The sequence below is a fragment of the Rhinopithecus bieti genome, unplaced genomic scaffold, assembly GCF_001698545.2.
Source record: "Rhinopithecus bieti isolate Rb0 unplaced genomic scaffold, ASM169854v2 scaffold_23816, whole genome shotgun sequence".
In the NCBI taxonomy this organism is placed as follows: domain Eukaryota; kingdom Metazoa; phylum Chordata; class Mammalia; order Primates; family Cercopithecidae; genus Rhinopithecus; species Rhinopithecus bieti.
Window position 1 is genome coordinate 1802454 of NW_016811019.1, and position 24789 is coordinate 1827242.

General features: G+C 49.9%; 1 protein-coding gene across 4 annotated transcripts in view; it reads right to left on the minus strand.

The window, feature by feature from the left end:
- The window catches only part of ADCY3 (adenylate cyclase 3), a 106073-nt gene that overhangs the window by 44480 nt on the left and 36804 nt on the right, over window positions 1–24789 (minus strand). For all 4 annotated transcript variants that reach the window (XM_017893330.1, XM_017893327.1, XM_017893329.1 and 1 more), the window contains exon 3: window positions 7974–8123. In XM_017893330.1, the coding sequence (XP_017748819.1) occupies window positions 7974–8123 (150 nt within the window). The remainder of the gene's footprint in view (window positions 1–7973; window positions 8124–24789) is intronic.

Consider the following 24789-nt stretch of genomic DNA (forward strand, 5'->3'; position numbering starts at 1 on the left):
ACAGTAGCTATATATATATATATATATATATATATATATATACACATATATATATATATAATTTTTTAAATGCAAATATCCTTTGATCCAGCAATTCCACTTCTAGGTTTTTATTCTTCCACAGATATACTTGCACATATATACTATAATAAATACTGCTACAAGGGTATTTATTACAGCAATGTTTATAGTAGCAAAAGATCGTAAATAACCTAGAAGTCTACCAAGAGCGCAACAATAAATTATGTTACCTCTGTATAATGACTGAACACAGTCATTAAAAAGGATGTGGCAATGCAATATAGACTTAGAACGCTAAGATAGTAGGTGAAAAGATCTAGTGCCTGTAATCCCAGCATTTTGGGAGGCCAAGGCAGGCAGATCACTTGAGGTAAGCAGTTCAAGACCAGCCTGGCTAACATGGTGAAACCCCATCTCTACTAAAAATACAAAAATTAGCTGGGTGTGGTGGTGCATGCCTGTAGTCCCAGCTACTCGGGAGGCTGCGGCAGGAGAATCGCTTAAACCCAGGAGGCGGAAGTTGTGAGTCGAGGTTGAACCACTGCACCCTAGCCTTGGCAGCAGAGTGAGACTCTGTCTCAGAAAAAAAAGAAAAGAAAAGAAAAGAAAAGGTTTAGTACAAAAGAGTGAATAGGCTACCGTGTGTGTGTATAAATTCTATAAACCTCTGAAAGGGTACATTAAAAAGATAATAGTGACGGGTGATTGGTGGACGGGGCTGGATGGCTAGGGGAAATGAAGGTGGGATGACTTACTTTTCCTAGTATACCCTTTTTCATACTTTTATGATTTTATACACGTATACTTTTGCTATAGAGGATTTTACTAGCAGGCCAACCCTCCAGCCAAGAACAACTGTAAAAGTTGGATAAAATACATAAAAACCCAGCTCTTTAAAGGCAATGGAAACAACCAAAGCAGCCAGGACTTGAGGGGCCAAGCTCTCAGGGGGAAGGGAAACACAGTTCGGTCAGCCCAATGCACTCTGCCGTTTTCCCTTGGGACTGGGGTCGAGAGGCTGAAGAGAGAGCAGTGAGGAGGGCTTTCAAGGGGTTGGAGAAACGAGGACTGTGAGCAAGGATTCCAAGGCAGAGAGAGTAGAGGGGCTAAGACCCCAGGGAAAGAGAACCCTACTACAGTGAGTCCGACTATTCCCCTTTAGTATTTGCATGGGGCAAGAGACCAAGAATCCAAGCAGAAATTGAGAGCTAAGAGGCTAAGCTTTCAGCAGTCTCATGTTGCTAAGGAGTTCAAGCTACCATGAGAAAAGGACCAGCCTTCCAGTTAAGACCCCTGAAAAGCTATTTCCTATTTGCCCCTGCTCTAACCATCTGCCACAAGAAAAGTAAATCCTCCCTGGAGAGACAACATTATTCAGAACCACTACTATTTCCAATCCACAACATCTAGTATTTAATTCTTAAAAATGCCTGGAGGCTAAAGTGGGAGGATCGCTTGAGGCCAAGAGTTTGAGACCAGTTTGGGCAACATAGTCAGACTCCATCTCTACAAAAAACCACTTTTTAAATTAGCTGGGCATAGTGGCACACGCCTGCAGTCCTAGCTACTCACAAGGCTGAGGTGGGAGTTTTGGTTGAGCCCAGGAGTTCAAAGATGCAGTAAGCCACTGCACTCCAGCCTGAGTGACAAAGCAAGACCTTGTCTCAAAAAAAAAAAAAAAAAGAGCCAAGATGCCAAGGTTTCAACAACAAAAAATGCACACCCATTGGTATTATGGTTGCCAGTCAGGAACTTTAAAATAAATGTTTAATATATTCTAAAAAATAGTTGACAAAATAGAAATACGTAAGGAACTGAAATCCAGTTTTTAAAATCAAATGGAAATTCTAGGACAGAAAAATAAATAATAATTGAAATTGATGACTCATTAGAAGAGCTCAATCACTGATCTGACAAACCAGAGGAAGACAGGATTAGTAAACTGTGATTAGGTCCACAAAATATTGTCTGAAATGCAGAAAGAAAAAGAGATTCAGAAAAAGAAGAGATACTTCTAGAACATGGTAAAAGTGTCTAACAAGGATATGGAGTCCTAGAGGAAAGGAGCGAATGGGAAGAAGCAATAAAAAGATACTGGCTGAAAATGTTCAAAACTGACGAGACATCAAACCAACATTCAAGAAGCTCTGTGAATACTAAGCAGAGGAACTGCAAAGAAAACTCCCAGGCACAGCATCGTAAAACTGCTGAGAACCAAAACCAAAGAGCATTGGGAAAGCAACCACAGGAAAAAGTATGCATTAATGTAACAGGAGCAACAGTCTATCTGACAACTGGTATTTCAACAGGAATGATGGAAGCGGAAGAATAGTGAAATGATGCTTTTAAAGGGCCAGAAGTAAAAAATGGCAGCCTAGAATTCTTTATCTGCAAAAAGTCTTGGTATGATTTGAATGTGTCCGTTCAAAATTCAGGTGCTGCCAGTGTAATAGTATTAAGAGGTGGGGCCTTTACAAGGGGATCAGGCCACGAGGGCTGCTCCTTCTTTAGTAGGGTTAAGGTCCTTTAAAAAGGGCATCACACGACATTCAGCTAGCCTGCCCTTCTGCCATGTATGGACACCAGAGCAAATGCTGGTACATTGATCTTGGACTTACCAGCCTCTAGAACTGTAAGTAGTAAATTTCTGTTCTTTATAAATTACCCAGTTTCAGGTATTCTGTTGTAGCAGCACAACACAGACGAAGACAGGTATCTTTCAAAAATGAAAGCAAAATAAACACACTCGTAGGTAATCAGAAATGGGGAGAATTTGACACCAAGAGATCAGCATAAAAGGTAATACTAAAGGGAATTCTACCAGAAAATGAAGCAAAGAAATGGAGAAACGAAGAACAATTGAGAGGGTAAAACTGTGGGTAAATATAAGAATATTAATGAGATTAAAATATTATATAAAATAATCACGATAAGGGCTTGCGGGGTTTAAAATATGTTGAACTAAAACACATTACACTAATAGCCAGAAAGTGGGGGGCAGAGGCTTGTGAAATGAAGTTAAAAGGTTTTGAGATCCTTGCATTGACTAAAGAGGTAGTAATAATTTGGGGCAAATGCAAATATGACATAGTTGACATTATTTTTTTTTTTTTTTTTTTTGAGACGGAGTCTCGCTTTGTTACCCAGGCTGGAGTACAGTGGCGTGATCTCAGCTCACTGCAAGCTCCGCCTCCCGGGTTCACGCCATTCCCCTGCCTCAGCCTCCGGAGTAGCTGGGACTACAGGCGCCCGTCACCACGCCTGGCTAATTTTTTGTATTTTTAGTAGAGACGGGGTTTCACCGTGTTAGCTAGGATGGTCTTGATCTCCTAACCTCGTGATCCGCCCACCTTGGCCTCCCAAAGTGCTGGGATTTTACAGGCGTGAGCCACCGCACCTGGCGACATTATTTCATTTTTAAAAGATTTTGTTTTGACAGATTTGGCAGAATACACATTATTCTCAAGTGCATCAAAATGACCACTGCTAGGCCAAAAACAAGTTCCCACAAATTTCCAAAGGCTTGAATCAGAGTATGTTCCTCTGACCAGAATAAAGCTAAAAAAAAAAAAAAAAAAAAAACTGTAAACAAAATCCTCAAATGTTTAGAACTTAGTGCACTTCTACATCGCCCATGGATCAAAGACATTTCAATGAAAATTAGTAAATATTTAAAATTAAATTACATTGAAAATATGGCATATTAAAACTTGTGAGATAAAGCTCAAACAATGTAATGAGTGAGATCTGTAGCATTAAATGCATGTTTTAGGAAAGAAAGGTTGAAATTTGGTCATCTAAAGTTCTATTTTGGCTGGGCCTGGTGGCTCACGCCTGTAATCCCAACACTTTGGGAGGCCAAGGCGTTCGAGACCAGCCTGACCAATGTAGTGAAACCCTGTCTCTACTACAAATACAAAAAAATCAGCCGGGTGTGGTGGGGCGTGCTTGTAATTCCAGCTACTCGGAGGCTGAGGCAGGAGAATCCCTTGAACTCAGGAGGTGGAGGTTGCAGTGAACCTAGATTGCACCACTGAACTCCAGCTTGGGTGACAGAGCAAGATTCAGTCTCCAAAAAACAACAATAAAGTTCCATTTTAAGAAGGTAAAAAAGGACACAAATTAAGCCCAAAGAATAAAGAGGCCATGACAAAGTTTAACTTAGAGATAAGAGGCCATGCACAGTGGCTCACGCCTGTAATCCCAGAACTTTGGGAGGCCGAGGCGGGCAGATCACAAAGTCAGGAAATCGAGACCATCCTGGCTAACATGGTGAAACTCCATCTCTACTAAAAGAAAATACAAAAAAATTAGCTGGGCGTGGTGGTGGGCACCTGTAGTTCTAGTTACTTGGGAGGCTGAGGCTGGAGAATGGCGTGAGCTCAGGAGGCGGAGCTTGCAGTGAGCCGAGATCGCACCACTGCACTCCAGCCTGGGTGACAGAGGGAGACTTCGTCTCAAAAATAAATAAATAAGAGATAAGAAATGTACAAAGAAGGCAACAAAGATTAAAGGTGGTCTGCCGAACAGGCTAAAACAATGAGCCTTAGCAATACTGATTAAGAAAAATTTTTTAAAGGCACAAATTATCTTTGGTAATGAAAAAAAGGAACATTATACATTTCAGACAAAAGGTAAAAAGAAAATATTAAGAATGTTATGCCAAAATTTTGAAAATTTGAATGGACATGTTTCTGGGGAAAAAAACCTCTCTAAAACCTATACAAAAGGAAATATAAAATCTGAACAACCTTATTATCTATGATGGAAACAGAATCTTCCCCTAAAGAACACTCCGGGCCCACAGGACTTCATTAGTGCCTTTAAAAAAAAAAAAAAAAAAGACAGGGTCTCACTTTGTTGCCCAAGTTAGAGTGCAGGGGCACAGTCACGGCTCACTGCAGCCTTAACCTCCTGGGCTCAAGCGATCCTCCACCTCAGCCTCCCAAGTAGCTGGGACTGCAGGCATGCACCACCACGCTCAGCTAATTTTTTCATTTTTTGTAGAGATGGGGTCTTACTTTGTTGCCCAGGCTGGTCTTGAACTCCTGGACCCAAGTGATCCTCCTGTCTCAGTCTCCCAAAGTGCTGGTATTATAGGCATAGCCACCTGCCTGGCCACACCTACAGGCCAGCCACATGCCGTGACTTCTAAATCTAACGAATAACCCAAATTATCTTCAAACTATCGGGAGTTAGAAAGAGGGAACACTTCTCAAATTATTTAATGAGTTGGGCATAACCGTAATACCAAAACCTGTGAAGTGCATGGAAAGGAAGGAAAATGGCAGGCAGGTTTCTCTCTTGAACAGTCACAGAAGACGTAAGGAGAATGTAGGTAAATGGAAACACCCAGGGGGCAGGATTCCAACCTTCCTGATGGTAACAGTGCTTTACCAGTCCCAGTGGGATTCACACAGGTTCCTTCTTACCCTTAAAACAATCTCTCAGCAGGGCGCGGCGGCTCACACCTGTAATCCCAGCACTTTGGGAGGCCGAGGCGGGTGGATCACCTGAGGTCAGGAGTTTGAGACCAGCCTGGCCAACATGGTGAAACCCCATCTCTACTAAAAATACAAAAAAAATTCAGCTGGGCGTGGTGCCAGGTGCCTGTAATCCCAGATTCTTGGGAAGCTGAGGCAGGAGAATCGCTTGAACCCGGGAGGCAGAGGTTGCAGTGAGCCGAGATCGTGCCATTGCACTCTAGCCTGGGTGACAAGACCAAGACTCCGTCTCAAAAAAAAAAAAAAAAAAAAAAAAAAAAAAAATCTCTCGAAGGTTTTACATATGGGGGTACTGAAGTTCAAAGAGCAGCAGCAACAAGCCCAAGGCCACACTCAGGACAGAGCCGGGCTAGACAGATTCATTCCACTCGGAGAATTACAGGCCCCGGCTGTGTGCCCAGCTAGGCCTGAGGATGCACCTCACCCCTCAACTCCCCCCACACCTCTGCACCTCCCTTCCACCTAACCTGGACCTCTCCGTCCCGGGGCCAGTGACTGCTCTGCCAGTGCGGCGTGGGCAGGCAGTGCAGAGAAGCACCAGTGTGGCCCAGGTAGGCTGCTAGCACCCTCAGGAGCCCCGGGTCACCCAGGGATGACCCTCTCTGCTGGTGCCCAGGCTCCCTGCGCTGACCCTGTCCAGAGGGAGCATATGGCCCTGGGCATTAGAAAGCAAGCCTCATGGCCCCATGCCCTTGGCCTACCTCTAACAAGCTCTAAGGGTTACAAAGCAGTTCTGGGTTTCTCATTTGACCCTCAAGAAACCTACAAGACAAATGTCAATACCTCCACTTTGCAGATGAGGAAAAGTGAGGCTCTGCAGGGTGGGTACCTTATCTAAATTATCTACAAGAGAACAGCCCCAGCGTGAGACACAGGGCCTTCCTCATCACACCAGGGGCCCCCACAAGACCGTTCAGTGTGACTTAAGATGTCCTAGATTGTACAATATGAGACAGCTAAGATCAATGCAGACAGACATGCTGAAAACTGCACAAATGTTATATAAAAAGAATGCTCGCCTAGCTAGGTGGTGACACATGCTTTTTTTTTTTTTTTTTTTAAGTGTAGAGAACCCAGAGGGAGGCTGCCACAGTGCGAGATCAGATACAAACAAGAAATGAGACAGTATAAAAAAAACAGAAATTAAAGAATGCCTTTCAAGGGGCTTTACAAGCCAGGAAAGGAAGGTTCTTTAAATATTCACAGGCCACAGCAGCTCCTCAATAACCACAGGTCACAGGGCCCAGGGGAAGGGGCACATACGATGGGCTAAGAAAATCCCCTCCTATGGGGGCCTTCTGAAAGGAATGAGATTGGTAAATGGGGAGGGAAAAAAAAATCCCCAGGACAGTGAAATCAGGGACCCATCAGCTAAATGACTTAGTGTGTGCCTCGGAACAGCACTGTCTAGAGAACGTGAGTGAGGCCTGACGGTGGGGCTCCTGTAAGCCAAGGGCTCTAGAGTGGCCCCCGAAACCAAGGCCCTGTCCACCTGAGTGGCACCATCTACGAAAACAGCAATTTCAGTGCATCAGGAGCACACAGAGCCTCCTGAACACAAACGATGTGGTTCCCAGAGCAGAGAATCATAGTGTCAACCTATTGAGAGCTTGTTTTTGAAGGGGAAATAACCTATGGATAACAGGAAATTCGTGGATGTAATTTCTGGAGACCTTCAAAAAGCATGTGAGAAGAATCCAGGCCAAAACTATGTAAAAGCCTGAGGGACATAGGAACTGGGAGGATGGTTCGGCCATGGAAGAGACTGGAGGGAAGCCAGGAAACCGAGGCAGGGACAGCCAGGCCTCTCTCCAGATGGAGAATGTAAACAGGGGCATCCCCGAGGAACAGGCTGGTTTTCCTTCTTCAGCAGCGACCTCGGATGGGAAGGTAAGGGAGAGGAGCTCCCGAGTGGGGGCGTGAGGCTGACACACTTCACCCAGCAGGGCCCTGAGGCCGCAGGATGGGTCAAGGCCCCGCCCACGGCATGAGCAGGCGCACAGGGTGATCTGCGGTTGGACCAGCAAGAGCGGCGGGGCAGGCGTGACGTGAAGGGATGCCCATGATGCCCCTGACCCTGACCTTGGTCCCGAGGTCATCGGAGAAAGGAATGCAGGAAGGCGTAGCTGGCTGCTTGGGCGATGCATTTCTTTAAATGGAAAAGTTTTTCATTACAGAAACAAAACAAAGCAAACAGCAGGAAGGCAGACGAGGAGAGATCCGGGTCAAGCAGAAGAAGATTTAGGAGTGAGAGGCTCCCTGAAGCTCAGAAGCTGCCCTCTAATGGCGAGGAGCCCAGAAGGCCAAGTTCAGAAGCAAACACCTGAACAGGGCAGATGAACGCCAAGCCCCACGGAGCCAGGGGCTGCCACTCTGGTTCCTCTCCCTCTGACAAGGCCACAGTCCCTGAGCCCAAGCTCCAGGCCGGAGGCCTCCCGAGAGCCTCACCTGCTGCTGGCTCTGCTCTTCCAGGTTCATCTTCACCTCCAGCGACTGGCGGGCCTCCAGGAAGGCCTTGCGGTGCTTGCGGTCAGCCATGTAGTAGGACATGATGCCCACAGCGATGGCGCACAGGTAGAGGAAGACGTTGGCCAGGATCTGCACCCCAGGGAAGAAGAGAGAAAAGGCCAGGGGTGAAGGCATGTCTTCAGAAAAGGGGATGGAGGAGGTGGGGTGGGTGGTGACCAAAATCAAACTTCAAGTTGCCCAATGTCCAGGTAGGGGCCCAGCAGAGCCTTGGACCCCAGAGCCTCGGACACCACCAAATGTACCATGGATGGGTGGTCCACCCAGGGGCATGGCTCAAGGCCTGAAAGACTCAAAGGTTCCACGAGGGGCACGGTGCAGGCGTTTGAGGCTGCCTGAGGGGCTGTGGTTCCCCCTCCAGCTTCCCAACAAAGCAAGGCTGGCCAGTACCTCCAGCTGTGAGGACTGAGCAGACCCTTTGCCACCCATTCATTCCTTCATGCATTTGCTCAAGCAGCACTGTGCCGATTTGTTGGGAAGGAGGGTGCACAAATCCCAGGTCCCACTGAGCAGGACGGTGTAATCCTAAAAGCTCAGATGGTTTGGCATGCTGCAGGACCCCTGAAGAGGTCCTAGGCTGATTTGGTAGTCACAATGTTTACCTTACACATGTGTCACAGGTTTCTAGTTTTCTGGGATTCACAGGTATCCTCTCAGCTAACCCCACCTGCCAGCAGGTGAGGGGTGCCCAGTACCAATACTCAGGTCTCAAGTTATTGTGGGGGTATCCTGGGACTTGAGGTCTCCCCCACTGCCTGCGAGGTCAGTGCACTGGCTCAAAGGGCTTCTGGGGTATCAAGTGCCCGTTCCCCATCCCTGGCACCCTGAAGATGCCCCAGGTGTCCCGGCCCACTTCCATAGGCTGTAGGGACTGCAGATCTGATGGTCTCCTGCTGGGGTAACCTTGGGTACAGATCTGAACATCCCAACCCTGCCTGGTGTCCAGGCCTGGCTGCTGCTACTCCAATCTTTGGCCATGACTGGGACCCAACATGTCTGGACCAAGTGCTAATCCTTCCTACTTCTCCAACACCACTGGCCTCAGTAAGTCTTTTCAAGCAAGGCCTCTTTCCTGGTCTGGCTCCTGCAGCTTCCCTGGCGCCAGCTCCATGCCCTTCCCCCAAGGCTGTGGCCACCCTCCCAGCCCTGGTTTCCAGATGCCTCATCTGCTAGGTGTGGTTTCTGGGAACTGAGTTTGGAGTTGAGAAATGGGATGGGAAGAGAAGCGGAAGAATTTCTCAGTTTCTGGCCCTCGGGGAGAAAAGGTTAGCCTCATAGAGTAGAATGGATTCTGGGATAGGTGAAAAAGGCAGGGAAGTCAATTTTTAATTTTTAAACAAGATGGTCTAATAGACAATAAGGGAGGCTGGTTCTGACATGAATTTTCTCGGTTCTCTTGGTTATGCCATATCCCCTCTGAACTGTGTTGTGTTTCATCAGAGCTGATCAATACTTGCCCTGAGGATCAACCACCACCACACCTGGCAGAATGTTCCTGCAGCCTCTGTGGCACTCAACAAGGGCCCGCTTCATCATGAATCAGGAGGTCAGGCGAGTCTCAGTGCTGGTCAGCAAGTCACCAGGTGTAGATTCCCAAGCTCGGCTGGAGTCTGGTTCCAGACTGTAATGACCTGTTGACCTCTTGGGTCTCAGCAGCCCCAGTCACCTACCCCGTTTGTGGGGCAAGTCTGCTGGGGCAGGACAACCCGCCCCTGTCTGTGTGGTCAGTACCATATGGCCTCAGGCCACTCAGTCAACACCTGATTGGCCAAAAAGCTGCCAACATGTGTTGAAGGAGTCAAAGCAAAACCCACAGACTGTGCTGAGCTCAAGACCACCTCCACCAGCCCAGAGACCGCTTTCCTGCAGGGGCTGTGTGGCCTTGGAAGTCTGCCTGCCCCCAAGCTCGCGATTCCAGAAGCCAGGAGAGCTGGGGACAAGGTCAGGCTTCCTCACCAGGCCACACATCAGTGCCCAGGGCGCTCCGGGTCCTGGAGGCCAAGGGGGAAGCCGCACAGGGAGGTGGAGGCCAACTGGGAACCGAGCATCTGGGCTCCAGACTGCCAGGGTCGGTGACCCCGCACCAAGCACCCGGGCCCCGCACTGCCAGTAGGTAGGCGACCCTGCACCAAGGGCCCCACACAAGGCAGGCTGCCCTGGGGCCACAACCGTTTGAGTGTCACGCTGGGCTGAGGAAAGAACTCTGCACTCTGGGGTCTTCCTGCTTCCAAAGGACATGCCCCACCTGGCCATCTCATAGGGACAGATGGGACAGGCTCTATCGAGTGAGCAGTGTTGAGCTTGTGCAAGGAGTTAGTCATTTTCCCCCCAGCTGTCCACCTAAGGCCTGCTGTGCAGACCACCAGAACAACTATCTCAGAAAAACTCCACACCAATCACCAAAGATTATGACCCAAGGCTGGAAGCAGGGTCAGGCTTGGCTCATGCCTGGTGACCCGCTATGCAGGACAGTATTTCTTTTACTGATCTGCAAGTTTTTAAAAATAAAATCCGCTTTTTCACTCCACTTGTAGGTACATACAATAGGGGACATAAATTCGGGGGGAACCCTGGACTCTGACCCTGCCCCTTACCAGCTGGGCAACTTTCCAGGTCCAATCGCTACTCTGAGCTCCAGTTTCATCGGTGAGCTGAGAATCAGCTTCCCTTAAAGCTCCCTCCAGCCCTGACACTGTCTGGTCTTTGTCCGCCTCTCTTCCAAGGGGAAAGAGAAGCAAGGCCAGAAGACCTGACCCACAGAGGCCCAGGCGGAAAGGAGGCTGGAGGGAAGGAGAGGCAGCCAGCTCCCAGACTGGTCAGAGAGTCAGGCTGGCTCCAGTCCCTGAGCCTCCCCCGAGTCACAGAGGCCTCCCCTTCCCAACCTGCACTCACAGTTCCCTTCTGGCTTCAATAAGGCTTGCTGCAGGGACATGGGTCTGCAGGTCCCATCCCTGCCAGGGAACTCCCTCCTTGCCTCCCAGGGAGCTCACTGTTACTAGAAAATTCCGTGAGTGCCAGGTCTTGGGTTTCCTAGAGTACCCCAATTCTCTCAACTTGCCTCAACTGAGGAGGAGGAACCCCTGGGGAGCTGCCCCCCTGTTCTATCCCCATGGTCCCTCTCTCCCACAAAGTCATGGCTACAAGGCCTGCAAGGAGCTTGGCAACCCCCAACACCCCACCGCCGGCCCCCCATGGGTGTAGCTGGTGGGAGGCTCAGCCACAGCCCTACAGGCCAACTCAGAGCCTCCAGGGCCAGGCCACAGATCCCATCTGGTGATGCTGCCAAGCCCAGAAAACCTCAAGCCGGAAGTAGGAGCCGGCTTTGAAAGAGAAGATTCCAGAGTGAGCTGGAGGTGGTGTGCTGGTGGTGGCAGAGGCTCCCAACACGGTCACCTGGGAAGATGGCACTACCCCGGGGGGCTCACGTAGTGGGCGGGAGGCAAGGGCGGCACAGTCACCTGGGAAGATGGCAGCACCCTGGGGCGCTCACGCAGTGGGCGGGAGGTGAGGGCGGCAGCAGTGTTCCTGGGCGACACTGACATGCAGCCTAGGCAGGGGTCCCCCTCCTGGCCTGTTTCCTCACCTCAGCATCACAACATTAAGTCCTAGACATAGGCATGCACTTTGTCAGCCTCATCTCCTCTAACTTTACAACCAGTGCTGAGGCAGGTGATGTCACTCTGGTTTTACAGAGGGAATTGAGATTAAACAAGGTGTTAAAACTAGAGGGTGAGATCTCCCGCATTCAAATCTCATTATTCTATGGTTCAAAACCCCTCCCTAAAGCACTCCTTAACTTATTTACATATTTCACAACCCCATCTTTTCCCAGAAAGGAGTGTAGACTTTTTTTTGGGGGGGGGGCGCCGGGGTGCATGTGATGCAGCTAGAGACAGGGTCTCACTGTTGCCCAGGCTGCACTGCAGTGGCACAATCAGGGCTCACCACAGCCTCAAACTCCTGAGCTCAAGCGAGGCTCCCACCTCAGCCTCTTGAGTAGCTGGGATAACAGTCGCACGCCACTAGTCCCAGCTAATTTTATTCTTTGTAGAGATGGGGGTCTTGCTATATTGCCCAGGCTGGTCTTGAACTCCTGGGCTCAGGTGATCCTCCTGCCTCAGTTGCCCAAAACAATGGGACTACAGGCGTGAGCCACCACACTGGGCCTAGAGATTGTTTTTTTTTTTTTTTTTGAGACGGAGTCTTGCTCTGTTGCCCGGGTTAGAGTGCAGTGGCCGGATCTCAGCTCACTGCAAGCTCCGCCTCCTGGGTTTACGCCATTCTCCTGCCTCAGTCTCCGGAGTAGCTGGGACTACAGGCGCCCGCCACCTCGCCCGGCTAGTTTTTTTTTTTGTATTTTAGTAGAGACGGGGTTTCACCATGTTAGCCAGGATGGTCTCGATCTCCTGACCTCGTGATCCGCCCGTCTCGGCCTCCCAAAATGCTGGGATTACAGGCTTGAGCCACCGCGCCCGGCCGGCCTAGAGATTTTTTTAAACTGAAATGTAGGTGGTCATGAAGATACCAGCCCTACAGCACTTAGGTGTGAGCTGCACGCATTTTAAATCTGAAACAACACGTGCAGAGTTTCCATGGCTTCCATACACAGCGGTGGCCACTATCTCCAAGCGATCAAGATTCAGAAACTTCCTGCTTCATATTTATAAATGTGTCTCTCACTTAGCAAAATGAATGTGCCCCTCAAAATATGTCTGTAAAAAGTAAGTTTCACTCCTTCAGCTGTGGGTGGGGCCCTGGGAAGGACGGTGGCATGACACTGTCCCTGTCCCCAGGGCCAGGCAAGTGTGGCTGCAGGAAGGACTTGATGCTGGATAAGCAGGGCAGCTGCCACTCCTCTAAAACACATCCCTCAGGATCGCCTCTCATTACAGGTGAAGAACTGAAGACCCAGGAAAAAATTCTGCCTCTGGGGAAAACTTGAACCCTAGGGAGAATCTGAAATAGGTCTTTCACATCACTATGACACATGGCTTTCTCTGCACCAGGCCTTGAGCTCTGCTGATCTGGGATTAATTTTCCGGTGCTCCCACTCCAAGGTAAGAGTGAGAAGAGACCTTCCTTTTTAGAACTCTTCTCACTCCAGGGCAGCCTTCCCCATACCCACCACTTTGCAAACCCCTCACCCCATTCCACCCAATCTGGCCCGCTTGGCAGGCTCCTGTCCACCTGGGAGCCCTGCAGAGACCTCCCATCTGCTCTGTCACCTGTACTGCTGCACCCAAGGCAGCCCCTCTCCTCCCCCATGTCCCCCACACAATGGCCCTGCCACCACGTGCAGGAAGACAGGCACTGTCCTCACATCTGTGTCCTCAGCCCATCCTGGCCCCATCCAGCCCTAGGCGCCCAGGAAGCCTCACGCTGTTGGGCGGCACAGATGTGGGTTACGACTCTACACTCACAGACTCACTGCCCACCCCTCCCCGCTTCAGCCTCTGGTCAGCAGGCGAGTGGAGCAGAAGCCATCAGTAAACACGACCGGCCCCAGGTCCTTCCTGGGACCCAGCTTCGCTGCTTCTAGCCTTCCAGTGAACATCCCCGACCTACCCCAATCCACCCCAGCCAGAGGAACGAGGCTCGATCACTCCCCTGAGGACAGCAGACAGGGTGCATTTTGGGAATGATCTAGAACATCAGACAGAGCGGACCAAGAGGCAGGAAGAGAGGTGTGAACAGTTGGGGAGATGACATCCAATCGGGGTGATGCTGAGGACGGCTTCACGAAGACGTGGGCATTAAAGAAAGATGGGGGGGGTCTCTCTGAAACACAAAGACCAGCTCAGACACCACACTAGGTGAGTGGCACACAGGAGACTCCTCCCTTTCTGGAATCATGAAGAACAACTTATTCCCAGGGCTCCCGCTCAGGGTTCTGCACACACAGGCACCATCTGACCACCAGACAGAGGGAAAAGGCTCCTTGGCTTGGGGCGAGAGAGCTGGTGCTCAAACCCTTGCTTCTGGGCCCAGGGGCAACAGCTATACCCGGCAGCTGGCTGCACTCCCCAGCCCTGGGTCCTGGGATGACTCACCAAACCCTTGAGGTTGAGAAGCCTGCTCTAGACATGACCAAAGTCGCCTCTTCTTGCCCCGTGACCCCTTAAGACTGCACAGCACCATCAGGCTCTGTGGTGACAGGTGCGCAGCCACGGGGGTCTCTATTTGTAGATCTTTTTACAAGTTTCCTTAATCCTAAAGTTTTCCTGGAAATAACTACTTATTTCAAAAGAATTGTTCCACTTTTTAAAAATATACAACATTTTAAAATAATAAAATGCATCTCCCAAATCGATAAACACTCAGACTAAAGCATCATCTAACCCATGACAGCCTGACAAAGTGTTTCTCATATCCTGGCTCAGAATGCAACCATGAGAACATTCCTTTACAAAATCCTCCCTCCTGGAAGTTTACGCATTGCGAGATCCTGCACGTTAGCTAACAACCTGTAGGGAAATAGCGCTGCGCTAAGTGGGACTGTGGAGTGGAAGTCACCCCATTGGAGGCAGTTTGAGATTGCCCAAACCAATCTCTTCCTATAAGCTCATTCTAGCCTGAAGATTCCAGAACACTCTGGAACTGTGGAGAAGAAGCTGAACGAGAGAAAGCTGCTCAGGGTGCAGTGCCTGTGTTGCCCACAGAGCCCTATGATATTCTACGGCTGGAGGCCAGCCGCACGGGAGCCTCGTCATTAAAACTCAGATGCTTTGGGAAAAAGTCTCCTAGCAACCATGGGACAGGAAGAAGGAGGGGAGGTGGTCCTCCAAAGACAACCAGCCTTCTCCCACCCAAGGAGGCCCAACCAGAGCCCGTGAGGCCGCCACAGCACAGATGGGTCCCACCTCTGGGGCCACTCTCGCTGCAGACCCCTGTAGAGGCTGCTGCAGTGGCTCCTTAAGTCCCTATGAAATGTCCCCACCCCTCAGAGGCCTTCCCGGCCCACCCCTACTCACTCTCAAGTCCTGCTTTGAGGCCCAGCACTGAATGTTCTGCACTTGCCCTTCTCTGTCCTTACTCCTTCGCCTCGTCGACTGGAAAGCGAGCTCCAGGCAGCTGGGACACGCGTTGTTTCCCTGCTGGCTCCCCAGCACCCAGGACTGTGGCCCACAGGAAGTCACAGGCGACAACTGGTAGATGGAGGGGCGGGAAGAGGTCAGGCCTCGAGGTCACATAGACCTGCACACGGCCGCCCACAGGCTGTGTGCCCTGGAGCAAGTTGCCTCGTCTCTGACTTGGTTCCTCACCCTTGCAGTAACCCCGCAGGCTGTTCCGCTAAGACAGAAAGACCGCACACACCTCACACAGGGCTTGGGACAAAATACACTTCCATGACTTTTTCTTTGCTTCCTCAGAAGGCAAATTCGTGCCTAATAATAATACTTTGAGGATGTTTTACAAGAGCCTTCATGTTCATCATCCTATTTGTTTCTCAAAACAAAAGGACAGTTTTCTTATTCTCGTTTTGCAAAAGAGACTTAAAGCCAGAGAAATAAGCTTCTAAGCCCCCCAGTCACCCAGCAGCGCTGAGACCAAAACCCAGACCTCCTTCCCCCCAGGGGCCAGGGTTCCCCTCCCTCATTACTATCTCCTTAGCTGAACTGTGATGGGTGTCTGCCAAGGCAGGGCTACAGCCAGGGCACAGGGGGCTCCCCAAGAGCTAAGGATCCAGTCAGGACCTGGAACATCTGGGCAGGTGGGAAGGAGGAGGCCAACATGGTGAAACCCATCTCTACTAAAAGTACAAAATTAGCTGGGTGTGGTGGCAGGCACCTGTAATCCCAGCTACTCGGGAGGTTGAGGCAGGAGAATCACTTGAACCCAGGAGGTGGAGGTTGCAGTGAGCCAAGATAGCACCAGGAGGTTGCAATGAGCCAAGATAACGCCACTGCACTGCAGCCTGGGTGACAGAGCGAGACTTCGTCTCAAGAAAAAAAAAAAAAGAAAAAGAAAAGTCTCCTTCCCTCCTGCTGGCTTTGACCATGTGATTTGCTTTGACCAAAAAGATGTCAGCATCTATAACAGCAGCAGATTCTGAAATGCATGTGAGGGCTGGCGTTTCCTCTCGTGCTTCTGCCGTCACCAGAACACCACACACCAAGAACCTCGCTGGTACAACAGAACAAGAAACTGATGCAGCAGAACTGATCCCAAGCTGCAGCTTAGAGTCAAAGCCATCTGAGCCCAGCCCAGATCAGCCCCACCCCAGCCGACCCACAGATGTGCGAGTGAGGAATTGGCATGAGCCACCGAGTTCTGGGCTGTTATGCAGCATTAGGTGAAAACAGCTAACACTGACATTAGGACGGGTCTCCCAGAAGTAGTGTCATTTCAACTGAGAAGTGAATGCCAAGCAAGACCCAGCCACGGGAGAGGCTGGAAGGAAAGGCATTCTGGGTGCAAGGAAGACCCCTACAGCACGAGGCACAGCCTTCCCTCAGTGCAGCTCCCGATGCATCTGTGTGTGTATCTCCCAAGAGGATACAGTAAGTACCTGAGGCCAGGTGCGTCACTTACATTGTAGCCCCAGGGCCTTGCACAGCTATTGGGACACAGCAAATGTGAGCTGTGTGAACAGCTACAGTGGTAAAAAGAAGTTGAAACAACAGTTCATTCTCCTGAAGTGTTCCCCCTTGATAAGGAAGCCAAAATGAAGATAAACATAGAGAAATGGTTCTCAACCACAGGTGATCCGCCCACCACCAAGGCCATTCCGCAGTGTGTCTGGAGACGTTTTTGACAGTCACGATTAGGAGGGCGGGTGTTACTGGCCTCTAGTGGGTAGAGGCCAGGGATGCTGCTGAACATCCTATACTGCACAGGGCAGCCCCTACCACAAAAACTATCCAGCCCCAAATGTCAATGGAGTCAACGCTGAGAAACCCTGGCCTGGAACAACGCCGTCTTCCTTTTTGATTCCCAAGTGTTCACAATGAGCTTTTCCTTAACCTTTTCTACTGGAGAACAATGAACTCTGAAGCAATGGTGTGAACAAGTAGATTTATGTCAATTGTAGAGTTTGTGGGCTAAGAGGAGAATGCTCCTGATACTTACTGAATGTAAAGACACAGCAGCCTGATCAATGCACCCACCCAGAAGGCCCATGTTTCAGGGGTGTAGTCAAAGCCAGAGAAGGCCATCTGGTCAACCTCCCCATTTCCATGCAGGAATGGACAGCTCAGAGGTAGCCATCTTATCCTAACCCAGGGATTACTCACTTGGACTGGGCTTTGGAGGAGCTGGTGAGCCCCTAACAGTAGGGGAGAAATCACACTTTGCCTGTCTCTGGGAAGCAAGTCCATTGCTCTTGTCAGATTCTCCTAAGGAGCTGTTACCCCAGATGACTGAGAACCACAAAACTCCTCAAAAGCTCCCACTCCTTTTGCTGCTTCACTAGACACACTAACATCTGCTCACAGCATTCCCTGTCTTCTCTTATTGATGTGACCTCATTATTTAGTCACCTTGGTCTCTTTCTCCAGGCCAAATAATCCCAATGCTATTTAAAGAAGCCCATTTTAACGCCAAATCATGTCTGGTCTCAGGTCTTTTTAAAAAGGTCAGTTCAACCTTATTGAGTACTCTGGTGAGTGGTGTGGCAGACCCCATACTGGGCCCTGAAGATTATAAAATTACCTCAAGGAGCTGACTCTACTGGCAGTAAAGAAGCTAGCAGTGGCCTGGTGCAGCGGCTCACGCCTGTAATCCCAGCACTTTGGGAGGCTGAGGCAGGTGGATCACTTGAGGTCAGGCGTTCAAGACCAGCCTGGGCAACTTGGTGAAACCCCGTCTCTACTAATACAAAAATTAGCCGGGTATACAGTGGCACACGCCTGTAGTCCCAGTTATTCGGGAGGCTGAGGCACAACTGCTTGAGCCCGGGAGGCAGAGGTTGCAGCGAGCCAAGATCACACCACTGTACTCCATTTAGCCTGGGTGATGGAGTGAGACTCTGTCTCAAAAAAAAAAGGGGCTGGGCGCAGTGGCTCAAGCCTGTAACTTTGGGAGGCAGAGGCGGGCAGACCACGAGGTCAGGAATTCAAGACCAGCCTGGCCAACACAGTGAAACCCCATCTCTACTAAAAATAAAAAATTAGCTGGGCATAGTAGCAGGCACCTGTAGTCCCAGTTACTTGGGAGGCTGTGGCAGGAGAATCGCTTGAACCCAGGAGTCGGAGGTTGCAGTGAGCTGAGATCTCACCACTGCCCTCTAGCCTGGACCTGGACAACACAAAGATACTCTTAAAAAAAAAAAAAAAAAAACTAGCAGTGAACAGAGGATGAGCAGCTTGATTCTGGGGAGAGGGGAGAAGTCAGCAAAGGCCCCCACGAGGGAGGAAAGCTTGGGCTGGCCACACTCAGCTGCAGTTTTCACACGTTCTGAAAACACAGAGCTTTCACATATATTTGAACATATAGATTCTGGATGATAAAGAAAATTCAAACCAATTTCTAACTGACGGCCAATACTAAGTGAGGCAGGAATGAAAGGGCTCCGTGCTTTTGCTCAAGCTTCCTTACCTATAAGCAGTATTAGGTACATTTATTACACAGATCCTGACTTTCTGGAACTAACTTCAGGGGAACTGGAAAACAAACGTACCAGCTTGGAGGAAGACAAATGTATGATCTGGAGACAGAGGATATTTAGGAATCCAGATAGATTATCACATAAACTTAAAATGTAGAAACTTGACGGGAACAGATCACTGATGACACAAAAACACCAAGCCCTTATTCTCGTGTTTGTGCCCATGGAACACAGCAAACTCTTTGGATTCTAAAACTCCCTACCTTTCAATTCAGAAAAGGACAGTTTGAGAGTAAAACTTTTTGCACACCCTCTGCAGCAAAAACCACATCATCTGCTCTCCTGAATCACAGCTTTCTCCTTGGGGATTTGATACATTTTTTTTTCTCCTCTTTAGCCCTTCTAGGGGTTTCTCAGCAATTCCCTCTTCCCTACAGCCTCTCACTGTCTTCCCAGGGGCATTCAGCACTTTTTTTTTTTTTTTTTTTTTCTAGTCACTGGTTCTGATGCAACCCTTCCGCACTGTTCCCGAGTTGCTATTTTTCTAGTTCAGCGTTTCTGGGCCAGGTGCACCAGCATCCCAAGGGGAACTGGTTAAAATGGGAGATTCCAGGGTCCTAGCCCACAGAATCGCCGGCATCTGCATCTGTGCCCTCCTCCAGGTGATTCTCTTCTATGAAATCACTGTTCAAAGTGGAGTAGTAGCTGTGAAAATAAGGCAAAGAGCTTCCAGCCTTCCTGGGTCTTTAAACCAAACTCTCACAGTGCTGCCTTAGGCCATCTTCCTATGCCTAACCCCTATTTTTCTTCTACGCATTTATTGTCATTTTCTAATCTTTTTTTTTTTTTTTTTTTTTGAGACGGAGTCGCCCAGGCTGAAGTGCAGTGGTGTAATCTCAGCTCACTGCAACCTCTGCCTCCCAGGTTCAACTGATTCTTCTGCCTCAGCCTCCCAAGTACCTGGGATTACAGGTGCTTGCCACATGCCCGGCTAATTTTTGTATTTTTAGTAGAGACAGGGTTTTGCCATGTTGGCCAGGCTGGTCTTGAACTCCCGACCTCAAGTGATCTACCCGCCTCAGCCTCCCAAAGTGCTGGGATTACCGGTGTGAGCCACCGCGCCCGGCCCTCATTTTCTAACAGTCTTCTGCTCCCTGGTTCATTCTCACCCTGAGTTAGGTACCTTTTTACCATCATTTTCCCTTCTGACCGGGATGTCTCTCACACGTTCAAAGCTCCATCCACAGCGGTGCTTTCCACCTGTTGATGCTGCTTCATGTCTCCTGCGTTTAATTCAGTTCCCTGGTTTTCAATTCAGATTTAAAGTCCTTTCCAAGTTTCCTTCTTCTTGTCCTGAGGGACTCTGGTCTGGAAGGACTATGGCAGGTCATGGACCAGGCCTCTCAATGTACTCTCTTAATCACATGACAGACTTCCAAATTCCAAAATTCAAGTTCAAGGTCCTGGTGAACTAGCACCTCTCCTAAACTCCAGTTCCTCAGCCTCCACTGTCTTGATGAGCACCACCTGCAGGTGCTCCCGTCACCCTCGCTCAGCAGATCCCAACTTCAGCTGTGCCTTAGAATCACCTGGGGAGTTACACCAGGCTGTATCCACAAAAGTGGAACCAGAGGCCCAGACACTGGGATTGCTGAAAAGCTTCCAAGAGACCTTACGGTGTGACCAGGAGTGGAAAACGCTAAAGTCAGTGCGAACACCCAAGCTTGTCACAGTCTCGCCTAACCAGCCCTGATCCACAGGTCCCACTTCTGCCAACGCTGCACCCCAGCTAGGAACACAGCACCCAACATGGCGCAGGTCCTCAGTAACATTGGCTGAACACCTGAACCAGCACCAGCCTGCTCTGTCTCACTGAGCTCCTTTTTGTGCCTCCAGCAGGTCCTTCATCCCAGCTGGTCTTTCCAGGGAAAAGCCTCTGGGTCTCCTTTTTCCTCACTCTTGCTGGCACCACCTGGCTCACACCCTCACCTCCCACAGGGCTGGGGACGGACTCATCTCCCTGGTCCTGCCAGTCCACCCCGGAACACATTAATCTTCCAAAATAATATTTTTGCAAGTACCACCTTCTGCTCAAAACACCTCAATAGCTGCCAATTGTCCAAGAGTTCAAAATCTTCATTCTGGGTCCTGTATACTCTGGGCTTTATCATGAACTTGATTCTAAACCCCACCCCCCACCCCAGCCCCGCCCCACAGCTGCCTCAGGTAAACCAACTGCTTTAGCCAAACTGACGTCCTCAGCATGTCCCCAACTGGCCTCCTGACCTCAGCACATGCTGCAGCCCATATTTTGAGAGCTCTTAAACTTCCCCATGAAAGTGCCTGGGGAGGAAGCTTCTCATTTTACTTGCTAATATATGTGGATCCTGCATTCTAGTCAATAAAATCCATGTTTGTATTAGTATTTTTAAGTGTTTAAAAATATTTGCCAAACAGACGTGTCCATGTTTCAGCGTAAGCGCCACTAGGGCAGAGACAACATCTGTCCCAGTCCCCACTGTGTTCCCAGCACTCAGTAGCACCCGGCAGGCCGACTGCTGGGTGAAGGAATGAATACATGGAGGACGGAGGAAGAAACGAAATGCCAACTCCACGGTCATCCTATGGCTTCACATGCGCCAAGCAAACACAACCCTGCTTCCCCTAGTGTGGGAAGCACACACTTAGAACACCCCTCCCCACCTGGCCACCTTCAGCCTCCCCCTCAAAATCTAGCTGCTCCATCAAGCCCATCTGAGCCTCCTTTCTCTACACCGTGTTTAGCAAACACACCTCACCTCCACCTGGACCTTGCAAAGGGCCAGGTGGGGAGATAAACCTCTCGAAGATCTTCCCACAAGACCTGAGTACACAACCCAGTCACCTCACTCTGCCCTCCTGCTCCGCCTTGACACAGAAATCCCGAAGCTCAGGGTCATGACCACCAGGAGTGAAGGGAGAAGACCCCTGCCCCGAGATGGGTGTGAGCCATGCTGCCAGGCCAGTCCTCGTCACTCATCATCCAGCTCCCAGCAGCACAAAGGCTCTACTCTTAGAAACCGGAGCTGGTTCCGGGCGAAGCCCCCGGACTCACTGCTCTCACTCACTTGGATGAGCCTGCCCTGGGGAGGGGAAGGGGGAAGCCCAGCTGGCAAGGAGGCTGCCATGTGCCCTGAGTGGGTGAGGTAAGCTGCTGCACAGGGCAAGCCGGTCCCTGGGGCTCTGCTAGACGGACACTGGGCCTGGCTGGCACAAAGGGGTGCACATCACCAACCCGACAGTTCCCCACAAGTGACACCCCATGGCTCACTCTTGGTCTTAACTTCTGAGCAGCCCCAGCTTTCTTCCTGTATTAGTCTGTTTTCATGCTGCTGTAAAGAACTGCCTGTGACTGGGTAACTTACAAAGAAAAGAGGTTTAACTGACCTACAGTTCAGCATGGCTGGGAAGGCCTCAGGAAATTTACAATCATGGCGAAAGGGTCACAAAACACCTCCTTCACAAGGCAGCAGGACGACGTGCCAAGCAAAGTGGGAAGAGCCGCTTATAAAACCATCGGCTCTCATAAGAACTCACTCACTATCACGAGAACAGCATGGGGGGAACCGCTCCATGATTCAACTACCTCCACCTGGTCTCTCCCTTGACACGCAGGGATGATGGGGATTACAATTCAAGATGAGATTTCCGTGGGCACACAAAGCCTAACTGTATCACTTACTCTCTCTAGCCCTCCACCTGTGAGCTCCACGGCTCCTTTCCCTCGGAGACCAGGCCAGCCACTGCACCTGCGGGGATTTTCACAGCCTGGGAACACTCGGGGCTGCCAAGAGGTTGAAAACCAGGCCCAGAGTCCCAAGGGGTTCACCGGCATCATGCAGCTATGGCCGTGATGGCTCCTGAGGGTGCTCGGTTCCCCTGGCATCTGGCTCTGTGGGCCCCCATGACCACATGTCCCAGCCCACTCCCCCGCTCCACACACACACACCTCCTCTCGGTGAGGCCAACACTCGGGACAGGAAAGCACGGCGGTGAGGAATGCAGCTCCAAACTCAGGCTGGAGTGGAATTTCCATCTCCATCATGGGCCTGGGCCTTGGAAGTTGCCATACTTTAAGCTCACTCCCTCCCCTGCGAAATGCAAATAACCACAGACCCATCTCAGGGTGGGTTGAAGAATCCTCTACGATGTGCGTAAAGAGCCCAGCATCAGAGTGTGCCAGACACATGAAACGTCTAAGTGTTACCTATTATTATTAGGCATATTATAAGTTCCCAAGGTTACTCCTGAACTGTATTCCCAATTTTCCAGCTTTCCGAGTCTGCTTGAGTGAGTCAAGGTCATTTTCATCACCTGGGAAGGCAATGTATGTCAATGGTTCCCAAATTTGGCTGTGCTGACATTCTAAGGCTCCATCCTCAAACACTGCCTTGTACACAGTAAGTCCTCTGTATCCACAGATTCAACAAAACTCAAATTTGATCACAAACATTCAAGCACATTCAGAACATCAAGAACATTCAAACCACAACAGCTCTCAAGTGCGTTCCCGTCCCCTGGTCCTCCCCCATTGCCTATCCAGCCTCTGAGGTGGAATGCTGACTGCGTCACTGTGCACTGGCTGGATTTCGAGCCCTGCAGTGTAGCTCCACATCCTGGCCCCAGGACCCTGCCACGCGGCTGGATGGCTCAGCTCCCGTCCCATCCCTTTCCACATCTCATACCGGGAAGACCCTCACGGCAGTGCCAGCAGCTGCTAGAGCCACCTGCCCGTGCTGAACTGACCGACTACCTCCCAGCCCATAGTGGCTGCCTGTGTCTAGGGACACCAATTAACCTTCACACCATTAGTCAACAAGTCCTCCTCCAGCCCCTACAACAGGAGGGAGTACAATGCCACGGAATGAGCACTGGCTTTGGAGCCAAAGTGTCTCCTGTTCTATCACTCCTTGGAAAGTCCCTTAAAACCTCCCTCTGCAACCTTCTCACATGGAAAATTGCCTTACATGGCAAATAGTATTTCCTGGCTCATATGCATATATGTATTTTTTTTTTTAACCAAAACAGTGGAAAAGGCCTGACGTGGTGGCTCACACCTGTAATCCCAGCACTTTGGGAGGTCAAGGGGGGTAGATTACCTGAGGTCAAGAGTTCAAAACCAGCCTGACCGATATGATGAGACCCTCGTCTCTACTGAAAGTACAAAAATTAGCCGGGCGTGGTGGCGTGCATCTATAGTCCCAGCTACTCGGGAGGCTGAGACAGGAGAATTGCTTGAACCCTGGAGGCAGAGATTGCAGTGAACTGAGGTCACACCACTGCACTCCAGCATGGGCGACACAGCGAGACTCTATCTCAAAAACAAAAACAGTGGAAAGGCTGCAGAAAACTCAACTGTTTTTATTTCATTTATTGATACATGCACTTTCTATTAACACTATCTTCAGCTTATAATGAGTAAGGAAGGACTGAAAGCTATTAGGGTGTGTCCTGCATCCCCTTTTATTTCTGTGCCATTAATTTCAGCATTAAATGGTTGGCCAATACAGGGAAGCAGCATGGGATGTTCACGTTTCTGAGAATGTCACTGATTTCTTTCTGTATTCGAAGCAAGTTCTAGTTTGAACAGAAAGCACGAAATCTCAGAGCCGCCAGCACCTCAGCTTACTCAGCTGTGGACGCAACATGTTATTTTGTCTTGTTTGCGTCTTGCTTAACTCCCAGACATTGTGAATTCACCAGAACTCCATGTTGCTGGAGCATCGCACACAAATATGCAAATGGGACAACCACAGATGGCAGGCACTCATATTGTATGTATTTCTTCAGCACATATGCATGTTCCATTGTCTCAGCAGGCTTCAGTTGCAAAACACGTAAGTTCAAAAGTAAAATTGTTGGCCAGGCATGGTGGCTCACGCCTGTAATCCCAGCACTTTGGGAGACTGAGGTGAATGGGCCACTTGAGGTCAGGAGTTTGAGACCAGCCTGGCCAACGTGGTGAAACCCCATCTCTACTAAAAATACAAAATTAGCCAGGCATGATGGCACATGCCTGTAATCCCAGCTACTTGGGAGGCTAAGGCAGGAGAATCGCTTGAACCCGGGAGGCGAAGGTTGCAGTGAGCCGAGGTCGCGCCATTGCACTCTAGCCTGGGCAGCAAGAGCGAAACTCCATCTCAAAAATAAATA